The sequence below is a fragment of the Pelobates fuscus genome, chromosome 6 (assembly GCF_036172605.1).
Source record: "Pelobates fuscus isolate aPelFus1 chromosome 6, aPelFus1.pri, whole genome shotgun sequence".
In the NCBI taxonomy this organism is placed as follows: Eukaryota; Metazoa; Chordata; class Amphibia; order Anura; family Pelobatidae; genus Pelobates; species Pelobates fuscus.
In genome coordinates, this window is record NC_086322.1 from 255,703,275 (window position 1) to 255,722,080 (window position 18,806).

The 18,806-nt window shown below is 40.0% G+C and overlaps 1 protein-coding gene across 1 annotated transcript in view; it reads left to right on the forward strand.

Moving 5' to 3' along the window:
• Nucleotides 1–2,469: 2,469 nt before the first annotated feature.
• ST6GALNAC2 (ST6 N-acetylgalactosaminide alpha-2,6-sialyltransferase 2) overlaps nucleotides 2,470–18,806 on the forward strand; it is a 53,740-nt gene continuing 37,403 nt past the window's right edge. The window contains exon 1 of the mRNA XM_063458984.1: nucleotides 2,470–2,847. Within this exon, the coding sequence (XP_063315054.1) occupies nucleotides 2,747–2,847 (101 nt within the window). The 5' untranslated portion in view covers nucleotides 2,470–2,746. The remainder of the gene's footprint in view (nucleotides 2,848–18,806) is intronic.

Consider the following 18,806-nt stretch of genomic DNA (forward strand, 5'->3'; position numbering starts at 1 on the left):
TTTCCGGTACGCATCACGAAACCGGAAGAAAGACTCACCAGGTAGCGTTCTGCAATCAACTCGCCCATACATATACAGGACATTGAGGAACCACCCCACACTTTTGATAAAGCCTCTGGAGAGGCGAAATGCGTCAAGTGGGACCCCCTTCTTTTGGACACTTGTACCTATATTTATATATGTGATATTTTATAATAAATAGTCTATTTTAATTCATTTAGACATCTACCTTTTATTATTTTATACTATTACTTTTTTATGTCCTGTTAACTACCTGGTGCCATCATATCCTTAGGTGGGGATAGTACCACCCATGCTGTGATAACTAGAGCAGGTCCTTGCTCTACAAATTGTAAGTACATTACTTTATCCTATTACCCTGATTTTATAGTACTTACTACACCATCAGAGCGTTTTTTTCTCTTTCATCCCCATTGTGCATTTGGAAGACCAATACCATCGTTTACCATCCTGTATCCTTAGACGGGGATTATACCGTCCACGCTGAAAAAAGTAGAGCTCTTATATAGCTCTACCGTATGTGAGTGTTTTTCTTACAGTTACTTAGCACAAAAATTTGCACTGTTATATACTGTATTGCACTATTATTTTTTTCTGTTTTATTATTCCGAGGTATTTTACCCACTTTTCCTCGTAGAGGTGTATGTACGTATAATTTTTGGGCGCAGTATACGCCATATTTTATATCTTCTATTTTCTCTTTATACTGCCTCTCTTGGCAAACTTATTACCTCTTTTGGATTCCGCTACCACCTGTACGCTGATGACACCCAGCTATATCTCTCCTCCCCGTACCTCTCCCCTGCCGTCCTGCAACGTGTCACTGCTTGCCTTTCTTCCATCTCTGACTGGATGTCCTCCCGCTTTCTGAAACTCAATCTCTCTAAAACTGAGCTCCTTGTCTGAGCTCCTTGTCATACTTGATTCTGACCTCACCTTTGAGCCTCACATCCAGCATGTTGCCAAATCCTGTAGATTCCATCTTAAAAACATAGCCCGCATCCGCCCCTTTCTTGCACAAGATGCTACCAAGGAGCTTGTCCATGCTCTAGTAATTTCCCACATGGATTATTGTAACCATGTCCTGATTGGTCTTCCCAAAAGCCGTACTGCACCGCTACAGTCCAAAAGGAATGCTACCGCCAGACTGATTTTCCTCTCTAGTCGGTTCTCTCACACCTCACCCCTCTGCCAGTCCTTACATTGGCTTCCTGTATGCTATAGGAGTCAATTCAAGGTATTAATTCACACTTATAAAGCACTGAACAAGTCTAGCCCCTCTTATTTCTCCTCACAGATCCATAGGTATGTCCCATCTCGGTCTCTCCGCTCTGCCCGTGACCACCTCCTGTCCATTGTCCGCACCCGTACGGCCAACTCACGCTTGCACGACTTCTCGCGGGCGGCTTCCTTCCTATGGAATAGCCTGCCTACCGCCATCAGGCTCTCCCCTAGTCTTGCATCTTTTAAGAAGTGCCTTAAAACCCATCTCTTTAGGAAAGCTTATGGCCTCCAAGACTAACCCCTACCTCACATACCTGTCTCTTGCCCTCTCCTAAAGGGCAGCCCACCTTATTTGATTGTAAATTCCTATCCTAATGTGTTTTACACCCCACCTCCTATAGAATGTAAGCTCGATTGAGCAGGGTCCTCTTCAACCTATTGTTCCCGTAAGTTTTTTGTAATTGTCCTATTTATAGTTAAATCCCCCTCTCATAATTTTGTAAAGCGCTACGGATTCTGTTGGCGCTATATAAATGGCAATAATAATAATAAATAATAATCCCACTGTTAACATCTGTTGCAGTTACCTATTTTCTCCACAAGGGGGAGCTATGCTTAGTTAAAAAAAAACATGAATATACATATTCATTCCTGCTTGTGTAAATTATGCATTGTAAACTAAATGTGTGTTTAAGTCTATTTAAGTAAAATTTAAATAAACAATACAGAAAACATTATTAACTTTGAACTTTTGGATTATTTAACTAACAAATTATATTTTCCAAATTTAAACTAATAAAACGAATAAGCACAACTAATAACCTGTTTAGTAGTTTTTTTAAAAAAATATACGTTTTCCAATTAGGTGGCATCCTTATCTATACTGAAAATCAGACCCAGTGAGATATTTTAGGAGTATCAATGACTACAAATGTCAAGATACATTTAACTTTTGATAACCACTAAGGCACTATAAAATTTCAAGGTTACAATTTCTCCCATTTTGGGTAGCAATGCTTAATGTGGTCCAATAAATTATTGCTGCACTTCAAAAATTCATCTTTGATCTGTACCCCAAATTAAAGGGACAGCATGGTCTAATCTACTGTGCATCCCATGACAATCTGTAGTGTATTAGTGATTGATTTTCCCTGGATCCCTAGTGGCATTGCTGCTATAAAGAGTGGGAGGGGCATGCTCAGTGTATCCATACACCCTGCTGGGATCACGTTTAATGTAACACTGTGTGCTCTAACAACTGACTTTCCCATCTCCATACAAAAGATCAAGACAAGGCGTGTGAGAGATCCCCAAGACGGTGAATTATCAAGCTCTAAAATGTTTATCCACCAACTTTAATCCAAGCTACTTTCGATACTTTTTTTTTTGTTTTGTTTTAAGACCACCCTGTCATTCAAATTTTGAGGAGAACCGTGATCGTTAAAACACGCTCATCCCTATTTACTATACAGATTTTACGAGAATTTTTTGTAGTTTTTAAATGCGTCCCCGTTGGTTAAAACTTGTGGGTGTGCTGGCTGTTCTGGTGCTGTCTGCTGTGTTTTATGGTCAATACTACACATCGCTGGTACCTGGAAGCAGGTAAGGACAAGCTATGAAATTGCTGCCCCCAGGTTAAGGTGGTAAAATAGAATTCTATAACTGGAGGGTAATTCACACTTATCCCCTGTTTTTGCGTGCTTTTTACCCCTTCTCCTACCGTGCTGAGGCTTAGAATCTCGCGGTTACATTGTTGTTTCTCCTGTTGATCTTTGTTTACCTTTCCGAACGTTCCATCCCCTCATTTTTTTTTATGTAAGGGTCGGCGACCAAAACCTTATACAGTGCTTCATGTCCTTCAATGACCCTTACAAAATGAAAATCCCTGCCATATTGAAAATTATTGTTGTTGTTTTAAAGTAGGTACTAATTGCTGCTGCAAATTCCCTGTGGGATTTTTATGTTTGCATGGCATAAATCCTCTTCTATGTAACAGGTAATTATTAGTGTACTGTATCATTCCAAATGACTTTCTCGGGGCTTCGCATAAAGAGTAATATTGGGACCAATGGAGCAATCAGACGAGAACTACCAATCTGCTGGCTTCCATGGTAACTGCTCAACTTTTACAACTTTGCCCCATAATTGCTCATTATACCTAACTCTCTTTATAAATAGTTTTTTTTTTTTTTTTTTTTTTTTTTTTTACAGTTCTGTATAAATATTTGTGAATATGGAATCTGGAAAACAAGTCATAGCTGTTTTACATTTTATTTTGCTTTGAAGTTTTTGTTTGACTTGCAAATAATCAGCATTATTTTATAATACAAAATTTTATTTAGTTATACCTCTTTTAGATTAAATTAGACTTTTGGGGGGAATAGATTGCACTGCATTATCAAAGTGAAGCATATGCTCTGTGATTGTATCTTTATAAAATGTAGTGTATCTATTATATCCATGTGTTTGCTGAATTACTGCCTTTTCTATATTAGAGAAATAAAAGGGGCACTTAGAGAGCAACAGTCATTTTTAAGTAATAGCATTTTTGAGTCCACTACACAATATTCTTTGTGCTATTTATTCATTTGCTTCATTGTTTCTATATCTATAAATATCTGTCTATATCTATCCATATATAGCAATAAACGTTTGGCCACAAATATGACATTTAAAGTCACTCAAATTACTATTTCCATTATTCTTTAGTACAGTGAAACTTACAGTGGGTTATAGAACTTTTTGATCATTTGTGTTTGTGTGTTTGTTGTGTTTTGCTTTTTTCCTTCTTCTGAGTTTAATCCATTGTTCTTAATGAATCGCTTTACCTATTAACATAATCTGTGTCGCTAAAGGAAATATTAACTGAATTCAACATATATTTAGAAATGCATAAATACAAAATAGAAAAAAAAAATAACATTCGACTTTCTAGTTTTTTAATTTGTCTTGTGAGTTTGCCAGCACTGGGTCCCCAGTTTCCTTTATCGTGACATGAGCTGGACTCCTTTGATTTCCCACTGAACTCAAAGTGGAATCAATTCTGACAAAACTCATAAAAAAGTCTCTATTTATTATGTTATTATTTATATAGCGCCACAAATTCCGCAGCGCTTTACAGTGGATGGACGAACAGACATGTAGTTGTAACCAGACAAGTTGGACACAAATGAACAGAGGGGTTGAGGGCCCTGCTCAATGAGCTTACCTGCTAGAGGGAGTGGGGTAAAGTGACACAAAAGGTATTAGACTAATGACAGTTGCAAGAGAGGTATCAGTCGGCAGCTATTGATAGTTTAATTGATACACTTTTATGAATAAGTAGGTTTTAGGGAGGATAGATAGGTGGGAGCAGCATTATGTAGAGATTTGAAAGCAAGAACCAGAATTTTAAATTGAGCCCTATATCTTACAGGAAGCCAATGTAGGGACTGACAAAAGGGTGAGGCGTGGACAGGAAGATGAACCTCGCTGCCGCATTCATTATGGACTGTAACGGCGCAAGTTGGAAGAACGTAAGACCACTGAGAAGTGGATTACAGTAGTCAAGGCGAAAAAAGACAGTGGAATGGACCAGCACCTTAGTCGCATCTGGCGTTAAGTAGAGTCGTATGCGCGCAATGTTGTTGAGATGGAAGCGGCAGGATTTGGCGATAGACTGAACATGAGGTGTGAAGGAGAGGTCTCGGAGTCAAAGAGAAAACCTAGGCAGCGAGCCTGCGTTGTGGAGCTGATGGTAGCACCGTTGACTTGGGAGACAGACAAAGGAGTAGCAACACTTAAAGGGAGGAAAGACCAGAATTTAAGTTTTGGTCAAGTTGAGTTTAAGGAAGTGGGAAGCCATCCAGTTAGAAATAGCAGAGAGGCAGTCAGAGACACTAGTCAAGAGGGACAGGGAGAGATCAGGAGAGGACAGATAGATTTGCGTGTCATCTGCATAGAAATGATATTGGAAGCCAAAGGAGCTAATACGTTTACCAAGGGAGGCAGTATAGATAGAGAACAGTAGGGGACCAAGGACTGAACCTTGGGGGACACCAACAGAGAGGAGTTGGGGAGAAGAAGCAGAGACAGAGAAAACTTTAAAAGAGCACTGGGAGAGGTAGGAGGAGCACCAGGAGAGAGCAATATCTTGTGGACCGATATTGTGGAGGATGAGTAGAAGCTGTTGATGATCATCAGTGTCAAAAGCTGCAGAAAGGTCAACGAGAATTAGTATAGAGTAGTGCAGCGAGTAGATCAATGGATACTTTGGTCAGTGCCGTTTCCACTGAGCTCTTAGCACGGAAACCAGACTGAAGCGGGTCTAGCAGAGAGTTGGACTCGAGGAAATCTGTCAATCTTGCATACACAACTCTTTCAAAAGGTAGTAGCGAGATAGCACGGTAGTTGGACGGTGAGTTAGGGTCAAGGTTGGGCTTCTTTAGAGTTGGGGTTACAGTTGCATGTTTGAAGGGTGATGGAAATATGAGAGAGAGAGAGAGAGAGATTGAGAATTTTAGTGAGAGGTAGAGAAAGAGAATAAGACAGAATACAGATGAGATGCAAGGGAATTGGATCTAGGGAGAAGGTGGTGGGGTGGGAGGACTGGAGCAGAGCAGAAACGTCTTCCACTGTAGCGCGTGCAAATTAACATAGAACAGCAGAGGGAGTGAGGTTAGGGGAAGTATTGTAAGGGGAAGAAGAAAGATGAGAGATCTCTTCTCTGATTATAGAGATCTTGTCAGTGAAGTGAGTTGCAAAGTCTGAGGCGGTCAAGTTAGTAGGTGGAGGAAGAACAATGGGGCTAAGAAGAGAGTTAAATGTGTGAAATCGTCATTTGGGTTCACGGGAGAGTGTGGTTATGAGGGTATTGAAGTAATTTACTTTTGCAGAGGTAAGAGCAAAGCTGTGTGAGCCAGCATAAATTTATAGTGGAGAAAGTCAGACGCACAGTGAGACTTTCTCCAACAGCGTTCAGCAGTTCTGGATTATCATCGATGCAATTTCAGTGTAGCAGAGAATCATGGTAAAGATAAGTCAATTTGCTGCAAATATCCATCCCTGTATGATCTCAAAAAGAAGTATTGGCAGTAAAGCTTTGTTTTTATGGAATTAGAATTTGTAAAAACAAAACAAAAACAAAAACCTTATGTGCTGAATTTTTTAAGGCATGCACTCAGAAGCAATGTTTTTGTGTATATACCACATGTACTTTGCTTTGCCTGTAGTGTTATCAAGGGTAAAGGCACCCAGTTGGTGCCGAAACGTTGGGGGGTTTGGTGACTCGTGATTCTGTCTGAGGCTTGTAAGGATTTTTGTGGTAATTTATTACTATTATTTTATTGTATCTGCCTTTACTTCTGTTACTTTGTTTATATTAATTTTTTCTTATATGTTTTCATTCTGGTACTTTTTTGTACATAATAAAATGTAAATATTTTTTTTGAGATTGTTATGGTGTGCATTCTATATTCTATATATATTTGAATATTTAAAGCACTTGAGGGAGCGCTTATAGGGTTTGCACCTGGCTGTTCTTATATTGTTTTGTCTCTCCATGTGCTGTTGTTTTGAGAATAGATTTATCATCAGCCCTCTTATAGAGCACAGCATATTGCTTTATGGAGATTTATCATGAGCTACCACATTCCTTACAAGTGTCCCTTTTTAAAAGAGACCGTCTCTATTATGCATCCAAATGCCTCGGTCCCTCTTTTCTATTCCAATGTCCCTCTTTTGTAGGAGCCCCATATTGCTGGTGTGTCTGTGTGTGTGAGTGTATAATATAGATTTCGGCATTGCGATTCACAGTAATGTATTTAGAAATCAATCTTTGTAAAGAAGACATTGCATAAATTATTAGTAAGTCACCTAAAATTTCTCAGAACAACACCTCTGGCCACATATCCACAACCCCAATAATAAAGTGTGACGGTGATATATCAAGTATCTTACGTGAAGGTGCTGCGTTGTTTTTGTCCTTTTGAAATGTTGGAAATGTTGGAGGTATGCTATCATCACTTTGATTTGATGGTATGCATGAAAGGGTTACTCTATGCATCATAACCACTAGAGCGCACTCTAAAAGCTATGATACCAGTAGCATCCTGGCACCATTCCCAAGTAATAGGGCAAACCAGTTGGCAATGTTTTGCCCTCTTACCTGGTTCCCCACAGGGTGCCGGGACTCCTCTAATGTGGGTGATGGCTCTCACCCAAGGATTGACCCTCTTTGCATTAAATATGCTCAGAATTAAAGCAACGCTATATTCACCAGACCAACTACAGCTTAATGTAGTTTTTCTGGTGAGTAGAAAATGTAACTGCAGGCATTTAACATTTTTTTTTTTTTTTTTTTAATTCTTTATTTTTGTAGTGCGTAGGCAAATGACAGCTGCTTGTGAGGTACCCCAAAGGCAGTCCTCTAGCACAATACAAACAATTGAACATGGGTACATGGTAGATCGAGCACATTTTTTATATATATATAACAATAGAAATGGTATAGCTTTACGTGTTTAGGTATTTGGTAACACAACATAGTGATATCGTTTAACTTTCTAGGCATGTGATGATTATGCAGTGGCAAGAGCTATTGAAGCTATGAGTAGTTCACCACATGCGGTAAAGTGAGGGGAGTGATTCAGGTTTAGGTTTCACGTTTGGTTGGGTGGGCAACATGCATTGATATTCGATTACAGGAGCAATAGCTGTGGCACATGCAAAGCTTCTGGCTTGTCTAACTGGCGTTGTGCAGGCTATGTGAGGTGTGTGTGGCTAAGTTAGACTGCAGGCTAATTGTGTTGCGAGTGACTTAGCTGCTAAAGCACCCACACCGGAGCGGGAAGACAGCTTGGCCGCACAGTACAAATGAGTCCAGCGTGTGGGTTGACCCGCCATCTTGCTGTGCTTTTTTGGGGGTTATAAAGTCCCGGCCAAGCCCGTGCCTCATCTCGGGATCGGTGTGGGAAAGTGCGGGGCAGGGTATTGTCAAGTTCCCCCTATAGCCCCGGGCTTGCTTGAAGGCCTGCACCTCAGGTCCGCGAACCGGGTAACTCACGTGGGAAGCCGAGTTCTTCCCCTGTGCGGGGCTGCTGTGGGTGTTTTCCAGCATAGGCGGTCGGTGCTCTGGGATTCCACCCTCTTCGGTCTTCAGCCCAGATGGGCCCGTTATGTGTGTCAGCCTTGTTGCCTGGTAGAGAGTGCCCAGGGAGGTCCCGTCCTTCCCCCGCTCTTCCTCTATCTCCGCACACTCCCCCGTTTTTTGCACGGGTGTCGCCAGATGGGCGCAGGGCTTGGTGAGGGAGCCGCTGCTGTTCTCCGTCATGAGGTGACCACTAGACTCACTTGTGCGCTCTGCTCGGTGGTTGTGTCTTGTGGCTGTTGGTCGGCCATCTTGGTGCACTCCGTCCGTTCCTTAATGCTCGGTCGGAGTGGAGATGTTGCGGTTTGCGGTGGTGGTCGCCCGTGGGGACCGGGATGACCCCCCCGGCCCAGAGGGGGGGGGGAGGGGGTTGGCAGACCGCCGGTCAGAGAACTGGGTGAGCGGCCGTCCCACCCAAGCTCAAGCTGTAGGCCTCAGGCCTCGATCGGGTGACTTTGGTGCCTTTGGGGGTCCTGTCGGGTATCCCCGGAATCGCCATCGCCTGGGGGATTTAATGATCGCGTTTTCAGGCTATGGTTTGCTCATGGCCCGCGGTTGGCTCCGATTTTCCTAGCTCCGAGGCAGGAGCTCAGACACAGCGTGTCTGATCCGACCGGCGGCCAGGCCCCGCCCCCGGCATTTAACATTTAAACACTGTCTTTTCTGAGAAAAGAAAGTGTTTACATTGTTCCTTAGGGACACCTCCAGTGGCTGTCAGTCAGACGGCCACTAGAGGTTCTTCCTGAGGCAGTGCTGCACGTGCTCTTCATGGAGACACTGTGCTTTCCTCACAGAGTTTCATACAGAAACACTGCACATACAGACTGCACATACCATGACCAATTCAAAACACTGATGTGGTTATGGTGGTTGTAATAACCCTTTACGTTTGCTATTTTGTTGAATTACAATAGCTAAAGCCATTTAATGTAAATGCTATTTGAGTTTCTTTGTCTTTCTCATGACCCTCTTAATGACACCACATTAAAAAAGTAATTTAACAAGAGTCACTACCCATAACACTTGTAACATAAAAGTGGACACTTCTGAGCTACATTTTAACACTTTGTTATGGAAGGCATAAATGCAAGCACTGTCATTTTTTTATTACGAAAAATAACAGATTATAGGTAAAATACTCACATTGTACACTTTTTTCTAACAAATACATAAAGATTAATAATTTTGTTTGCGTATTTCCGGAGTTACCATTGCTACCTTGGGGTGGGCTTTTAATGCCTCTTTGGTCAGAAGGACCACTTGTCTGGCATGTCAGTGCATAAGAGCATTTTTAAGATGCCTGGTGCTTGCGCATTAGGTCATGATTTGTAAACGCTCACTAGTTCTGTACGTTTGTTAGTCAGATAAACTGTGCTTGTAATCAAAGAGGACATTGTTGCCTTCCACCAAGCAATGGTAAGCCAGAAGATGCAATTAAAATGTGTTTCCTTTTATGTACACTGTTCAGCCACAACAGTAAAGCCACTAACAGGTAAAGTGAATAACATTGATTATATTATATTATTATTGATTATATAGTTACATGAATTTCATGTGCTGGAAGCAGGAAGAATGGGCAAGCAAAAAGATCTGAGTGACTTTGACAGGGGCCGAATAGTGATGGTTAGACGACAGGGTGAGAGCATTCCCAAAACTGCAATTCTTGTGGAGTGTTCCCAGTATGCAGTGGTTGGTACCTATCAAAAGTGGTGCAAGAAAGGACAACCGGTGAACCAGCATCAGGTTCATAGGGGCCCAAGGCTTATTGATGCCCAAGGGTCTGACCATGCAGAAGAGCTACTGTAGCTCAAATTGCTGAAAACCATAGTGCTGGCTATGATAGAAAGGTGTCAGAACACACAGTGCATTACAGTTTGCTGGGTATGGGGCTGCGTAGCTGCTGACCGGTCAGAGTGCCCATGATGACCTCTCTCCACCGCCTAAAGCTCCTTCAATGGGGATGTGTCAGAACTGGACTTTAGACCAATTGAAGAAGGTTGCCTGATCTGATGAATCACATTTTCTTTTAGATAAGGTGGATGGCCATGTACGTGTGCATTGTTTCCATGGGGAAAAGATGGAAGAGGCAGTGTTGTGTTTTGGGCAATGACCTGCTGAAAAACCTTGGATCCTGGCATTTATGTGGATATTACTTTGACAAATACCACCTAAATAGAGATTGTTGCAGACTATGTACATCATGCCATCATGGCAATGGTGTTCCCTGATACCAGTGGTCTCTTTTTTAGCAGGATAATGCACCATGCGACACTGCAAAAATAGTTCAGGAATTGTTTGAGGAACATGGCAAAGACTTCAAGTGTTGCATTGGCCTCCAAATTCCCCAAATATCAATCCGACTGAACATCTGTGGGACATGCTGGAATGACAAATCAGATCCATGGAGGCCTCAACTCACAACTTCCAGGACTTAAAGGGACACTATAGGCATCAAACCAAGTTTAGCATAATGAAACAGCATTTGGATGAATACTTGCAAAAACACAATATTATTTTTTTGGGTAATAGCTTCTTGATCCAAGGAGAGATCTGACTGCCATTATGGGGTCAAGAAGGAATTAATTTTTTCCTAGTTAGTTGCAAAATTAGAAGTGCTTCAAACTGTTGTTTTTTTTTTGTTTGTTTTTTACATAACACCTACCCTTGGTCAGGGACAGGGAAATAGCTCTGGGGAAAAAGGAGTATAAAGACAAAAACTAATAGTGTAAAATTGTAGGGTGCTTGAATATACAAGTAATGTGCAATGGTCCAACTCACATGGAAATGAGCCTTCCAGGACAGGCTCAGATCATATATGCAGGAGTGTATTTCGTGACACAATCCCCTCTTCTGTCTGCTCAAATGACATATGTGGAATAAAAACTTGTGAGAAACCAGTAGATCTCTTGGTGGAATATGTTTGTTCCAAAGTGTGGCAGATTATAAACAAACAAGTATTGCTCACCTTTTATTTTTAATAAAGATTGGCCTATTTTTAAAAATGGAAATGTTCTAAATAAGATACTCCCCGACAGACCAACAATTGTATACAGGAAGTTACCAAAATTAAGAGACAACCTAATACAAAATCATATTAGGACAAGGAAAACCGACAAAGATTTTTTTAAAGAATCAAAGGGATTTTATGGTTGTGGTATGTGTGGGGCATGCAAGAATACGGGTTTAAAGAAAAGACACATAACGAGGACTAATAATCCACAAAATAAACAGGAGAAGTTTTCGATAAAGCAACTTATCACCTGCCACTCTAAAAGGGTTATTTACCTTATTGTATGCTCCTGTGCCTTAGGATATATAGGCAGGAACACATTAGAAATATAAAGAATGGTTTGTGAAACACAGCCTTTCATCCCATTGCAAAAACAATGTAATCAAAGAGGACTAAACCTGATGGACTCATGTCTAATTTCAGCAGGGATGTGCATGGGCAAAAAATTTGGTTAGTTTCGGAAATTCGGGTAAGTAAAAAAAGTGTCTGCTTCGGCAATTCGGACCAATGGCGTTCAGTTTGGCACTTAGGAACTGCCGAATCTTAACACTAGTACTGGTGGAGGAGCTAGTAATGGTACTACCAGCAGCAACATGACGGCTACCAGTTTCCTCAGTCACTTTGCTTGAGGGGAGAATGTGAGGAGGACATGGACGATCCATTATGGTTTCTTTTGTTTTATTACATTTTTATTTAAATTAAATCACAGAAAACTAAAAAACACAAAATTAATCACTGTAGCAAAGTCACAGTGTAGCAAAGAGACAACATGGCAATCAGGCTACCTGGTAACAGCTAAAAAACACAAAATTAATCACTGCAGTAAAATCACAGTGCAGCAGGGAGACACCCTGGCAATCGGACTGCCTGGCTTGCACAGGCACACACTCTCTCACCCCCCCCCCCCCCCACCCCCTCTTCAAAAAAAGAAACAAAAAGCAGAAGAAAAAAAAGGCAAAACTCTCACTCTCTCTCCCTGGAACACACACTTAAAAGCAATGTGGCTCCCCAAGTTTGCAACAAGTAAAGTACAATAAATGTAATGTACTTTATCTCTCTCAGTCTCTTCTCTTGTGCTATCACAACTAGTCTGGTCACATGAATGCAAGCCAACACCCTGACAGCCTGATTTATATTCTATCTAACCTCAATGACTCTGTATGCCTTCATTGGCCAAGTGTCAGTGAAAAGATCACCATTTATTGGCTGTCCTCTAACATCAATCACAAAAACTTGCTCATTTCATTGGACAGGGAATAGTGAAACCGGATTGGACAAGCAATCATTACATTGCACAAAAGGAATTAGCTTATTGGTCAAGATTCCTGTCATCATTCACGTCATTTTCTTCTCCCTCTCTTGTTTTGCCACTTTTCAGAAATCCGAATCACTTCGGCATTTCAGAACTTCAGCACTTCCAAACTACCAAACTTCGTCACTATGGAACTTCGGTGCTTCGGTACCTCAGCACTTCGGACATTTGTAAGCATCCGAATGTCCGAATGGCATGAAATTCCTACGAATGTATATTCGGAATGAAACGAATTGCACAGGTCTACTATGTAACTGTATACAGATCATGTCCCTTGCAGTCTCGTTTCTCAATTCTATGCCATTTAGGAGTTAAATAACTTTGTTTATGCAGCCCTAGTCACCACACCTCCCTGCATGCGGCTTGCATACCCTTCCTAAACTTTTCCTGTAAAGAGACATCTAAAGCTTAAACCTCCTTTATTGCATATTCTGTTTAATAAAAAAATGTTTAATCTCCTGCTCTGTTAATAACCTGCTACTGCCTGCTGGAACCTGTGTGTGATTAAAGATCACTTCACTGAGCAGGAGCTAAAAATGTGTAAAGTAACTTTACATCTGCTTGAAAATGAAACCATTTTTTTCATGCAGGCTGCTGTGTGAGTCACAGTCAGGGGAGGTGTGGCTAGGACTGCATAAACGCAAACAAATGTTATTTAACTCCTAACTGGCAGTGAATTTGGTAGTGAGACTGCAGGGACATGATCCATATACAAAAACTGCTTCATTAAGCGGAAGTTGTTTTGATGCATGTAGTATCATTTTAAAGGATATGTTGCTAATGTCTTGGTGCCAAATACTGAAGTTTTGTGGAGTCCATGCCTTAACGCATCAGAGCTCTTTTCACAGCACTTGGGGGACCTACACCATATTAGGTGGGTGGTTTTAATTTTGTTTTATACAGACTAATGCTATAATAATATTATATTTTATTTTAAATAATTAAAAAATATTACAGGTTTGAATTACATTCAAGCAATTCCAACATGACTGCACATGCAAATACAGTAGAATTTGCATTCATCAATTCATTTTCTGTTGGAAACACAAGCTAAGGGGGAAATTACATTTGGCCATTTTATTTATTTATTTTTCAAAACTGGACAGCGTCCAGCACCATAGTGACCTAGGTGAGTTATCTTACCTGAAACTTTCATATGTATTGATTCAGAAGTCATCCAAGATGCTTGAAGTTTTATTAGAGATGCAATGGGTTGTTTATCTTCATTGCAGTAATCATTTTAACCCTACAATATATTTATTTCCCATGACCACATTCTGTCCCTCTACATTTCTACAGAGGTGATGTAAACAAAGCATTTTTTACCACCATATTCCAGCAGGTTTCATAGGTTAACCTTCATTTGGGCTTTCTAACAGCCAGGAAAGAGTAGGGGCTCTGAGCCCTCAGAGCAAACTATAGGAGTTCTTTGCAGAGTGCAATAACAGCTTGCAGTGTCTGGTATAGTACAGATGCTTTATTATACCCACTAATATAATTTTTATCTTACTTTTTGCTGGTATATTTTAGTGATCTGCATTCCCAAAATTATATCAGGCTCTTAATAAATACCCATAATATTGTGACAATATTTGTTGTTACATTTATAATATGTGAAAAAGTACTATTTCTGCTTGTATTATAATATTTCAGACTCTGCAAATATTGCAAGAAAAGGGATAGCATATAATATGTGCATTTACCCCTCTCTCCCCCTCCAATATATCTTTAGAATTGTGCAAATGTACCTAATGTTGTTGTTTTAGGTATCTTTTAACACCAATAAATTAACAAAATTGCTATTCTAACATTGGCCTTGATTTAATACACGGTGGGCCAAAATTTTTTTTAATTTTTTTATTTTTTATTAGTGAACCAATTTTAATGATATTATATATAATGAATGCTTAATGTATGGACATTTCTTTCACTAGATACAGAAGATGACATATTTTAAATGAGCTCCATTTGCCAACTTACAAAGTTAGGCTTTTTCGATTGCATTGCTCATAACATTAGTTCATGTTTGAGGATCTTGTGATCGAATTTCTTGAAATGATCCACTTGTTGAACATTTGTTTAGGAGGTCCATTGTGGCTCTGGCTACCTGGGCTATAGCCCCATCCTGTTAAAATCACATTTCAGCATGATTTTTTTTCTTTACAGCAAGATAATGGACCTGTCATTTTGAAACTAAAATTTCGCTATTTTTACTTGTTGATCCTTCATGAATTTGCCTATGATGAGTCACCCAAGACCTAGTTATAATACGTAGCTGCAAGCAACAAACAAATTTAGCTACTAACAACTAAGTTATTTGCCTGTCAAATCCTACTCTGAATTTTGTCCTACCTGGTATTTTTGCATAAACATTTAAAATTATTTAATATTTAGATTTATATATATATATATATATATATATATATATATATATATATATATATATTTTTTTTTTATGTAGATAGTTTTTTTTTTATATATGACATTTTTTATATTTAAATATTTAAAAAAATATATATCATTTTAAAAATGTATCTAAAATTATAAAATCATTTAAAAAAATTATTATCCAAAAATACTTAAGTCAAAATTCTCTGTGATTTTTAATTATGAAAATGGGTGAAGGAGTTTCTTTACATTTGACTGAAGTTTACTTACACATTCATGTAAATGGATAGATAAACTGAAAATTTCAGGCTCCTTTCCCGTGTGGTTGTTACATATCTGCAGTGTTTCAATACACACAAAAAAAGAGCCAGCACAAACTAACAGGTCAGGTAAAGTGTGCAGAATTAATCCTGGTCTCGCCAAAACCCACCGGAAGTCCACGAAAAGGGTCGAACACTAAAATAGTTATTTTTTTTAATGATTAGCACTTCAGTTTATTGGGTAACAGCACACAAGGGCATAATTTCCACCCACACAAAGGTCTTTGTCAAACCATGACAACATTTACACCTACACCAGGGTCTTGGTTAGAGTTGATAAAGAGTCATGTATGGGTAGAAATGTTGCCCTTGTATGTGCTTTTACCCAATAAATTGACATGCTGATCATTGAATCATATACTGATTCTATATGGGCAATGTAGGGGTTAACCCCTTACAGTGGCAAATTTAGAAATATGCTTTTCATTAAATAAACACTGTATTACTTGCAAGCCCTTACTTCTGCATTTTATACCTTCTAGATTTGAGAGATATGGTGTTGGCCCACACACCTATAAACAAACATGTCACTCTGGTATTTGATATTTCATTTTTGTAGTCAGGTTAGTGTGCCAGATGCTACACACCTTAATAATGACTACATAGAAAATTAGCCTAGCTCAATAATTTTGTCATTAGACCTGTGGAACTCCAGAGTGGTTGACAATCTGTACAGATTGTTTGCTCAAGTTGTCATTTGTAAAAGTACATTGAGGATGATTTTATTTATATCTCAAAAAGTAAAAAAACAAACACCCTAATAAAATAGTGCAATACGGTACATAGAAACATAGAATGTGACGGCAGATAAGAACCATTTGGCACATCTAATCTGTCCAATTTTCTAAATACTTTTATTAGTCCCTGGCCTTATCTTATAGTTAGGATAGCCTTGTGCCTATCCCACGTATGCTTAAACAACTTTACTGTGTTAACCGCTACCACTTCAACTGGAAGGCTATTCCATGCATCCACTACTCTCTCAGTAAAGTAATACTTCCTGATATTATTTTTAAACCTTTGCCCCTCTCATTTGAGACTATGTCCTCTTGTTGTGGTAGTTTTTCTTCTTTTAAATATAGTCTCCTCCTTTACTATGTTGATTCCCGTTATGTATTTAAATGTTTCTATCATATCCCCCCGTCTCATCTTTCCTCCAAGCTATACATGTTACGTTCCTTTAACCTTTCCTTGTACATTGAAATTGTGATATTTCACCTATTGCCTCGGGGGAATAGAGGTGTGTCACTTTTCAATAAATTTTTAAAAATCCCTCCAGGCAGCCGAATTTACTCACCTGGTTCCAGCGCCGGGAGCCTCGTGAAGCCGCGCCCCCTATTTTGTCAAAATGACGAAATAGGCGGGCGCGAGCAGGGAGCAATCAGACGCTTCCATTTGGAAGCGTCATTGCTCCCTTGTGCGCATGTGTGGCTTTGCCGCACATGCGCACATACTTCAGAGGGCGGCATTCATGCCGCCCTCTGAAGTCCTGAGCGCACTACCGTGCATGCGCGCGGTGTGCGCGGCCGCGAGCTGAGCTGACTGACCGCTCAGCTTGCGGTCTTTGCCCGCCCCCCTCCTCTGCTGACAGGCTAGAGAGAGAAGGCGCGCACACAGTGCCTTCTCTCTCCTGCACACGTCAGACGTATTTTAATACGTCTGACGTGTACAGGGCCTTTTTAGGGCCCTGCATGATAGGAAGTCCCTCTGGTGGCCGTCTGAGTGACGGCCACTGGAGGTATTCCTATCAATCAATGTAAACACTGTATTTTCGCTGAAAATACAGTGTTTACATTAGATTGCCTGCAGGGAGCTATAGATCATACCTGAACAACTACATTAAGCTGTAGTTGTTCAGGTGACTATAGTGTCCCTTTAAGGTCTTGTAAATGTCTATTGTGAGTGAGGCTGGAATGAGGTGTTGACGAAAAGAACATTTTAACATGTCTGTGCTTTTATTAGCAAGATAAAAACATTCAAATTAAATGTAATTTATATTAACTCGGTGGTGGAGCAGTTGCTAAATATGGCTGACCTTATTGGCCAGAAAGGCAAGATTTGAGACTTTCAGAAATGTATTTATTTTCCAATAATACAACAGACAGCAACAAAAAAGTAGCCACAAATAATGAATAAGTGATCTATATGCAAAAGAGTATTAACTTGCAAATTTACACATTTGTTTATGCTTTACATTTCTGTTGATGTATTTAATTCCATGGATGCCATGAAGCAAAAATAAAAAACGTATAGAAGTGAAATATTTAAGAATGTACTTTTAGATTCAGAGAACTCATATGTTCTTAGATAACTTTCTTTCTATGGTGTTTCACTCCTGTGGACACCAGAGAAAAGTACTCCAAAAAGTACAGCATAAATCTAAACACCTCTGCGAAAAGTCATCCATAATTGACTAGAATCACGTGTAGGCAACCTTTGGCACTCCAGATGTTGTGGACTACATCCACCATAATGCTCTTACACCCATAATGCTAGCAAAGCATCATGGGAGGTGTAGTCCAAAACATCTGGAGTGCCAAAGCTTGCTTATGCCTGGACTAGATAGTATGGCTGCCAGTTAACATGGCGTGTGTTAGTGCAAAGGTGATATGCCATGTTATTAACCTTCCCAAGTTGAGTCACTGGTACTTACCCACTTGCTATTGCACAGCCCCCATTATGTACCAAATTTCAATGACAAATCCTGCACCTTCTATCTCAAAAACATAGCATGCATCTGCCCGTGTTTTTGCCAGACGTAGCTACGGTGTTGGTCCATACTTTTATCCTCTCTTGCCTTAACTGCTGCAATCCGCATCTTAGTGTTTCCAAATTTCCCCATTACAGTCACCTCTCTTAATTGGTGCATACTTAACATATGCTTGAGGCTATGAGCTTGGCACATCATCTCAGCACACATACTCTCCAGGATGAAAGGCAGCCTCCCGGCAGGGCAGCAAACCAGTGCTACCTATGTACATAGTGCTGCTAAAGCTCTCTTGTAATGTTTGAAAGCCCTGGAAAAGAGCAAAGATGCATATGTATAGTTTCTGGTAGAAGACTGCAAATACATTAGCATTCTTCAAATACATTAGCGATAAGTGACTGAGCCTCCCACACTTTAATAGAGAGTGCTGTCTTGCATTAAACAGTCACAAATGGACAGCCATCATGTCCACAAATCTGCGTGTTTGTTTAGTTACGCAAAAGGCGATAACACTCTCTAGTCTGCATAAGATCTCAAAGACTTTCCTGATTGCTGTTTTTCTTGTAGAATCTTAGTGTTCCATCAGTTGTTCAACTTGATGGAGCTATTCTTTGTTTTTGGAGGCCACTGTACGAAGTATAAAATTACCCTCAGTTATGGGCTGAACTAAACTTTGTTAGAAAGTACTCATTAAGGTC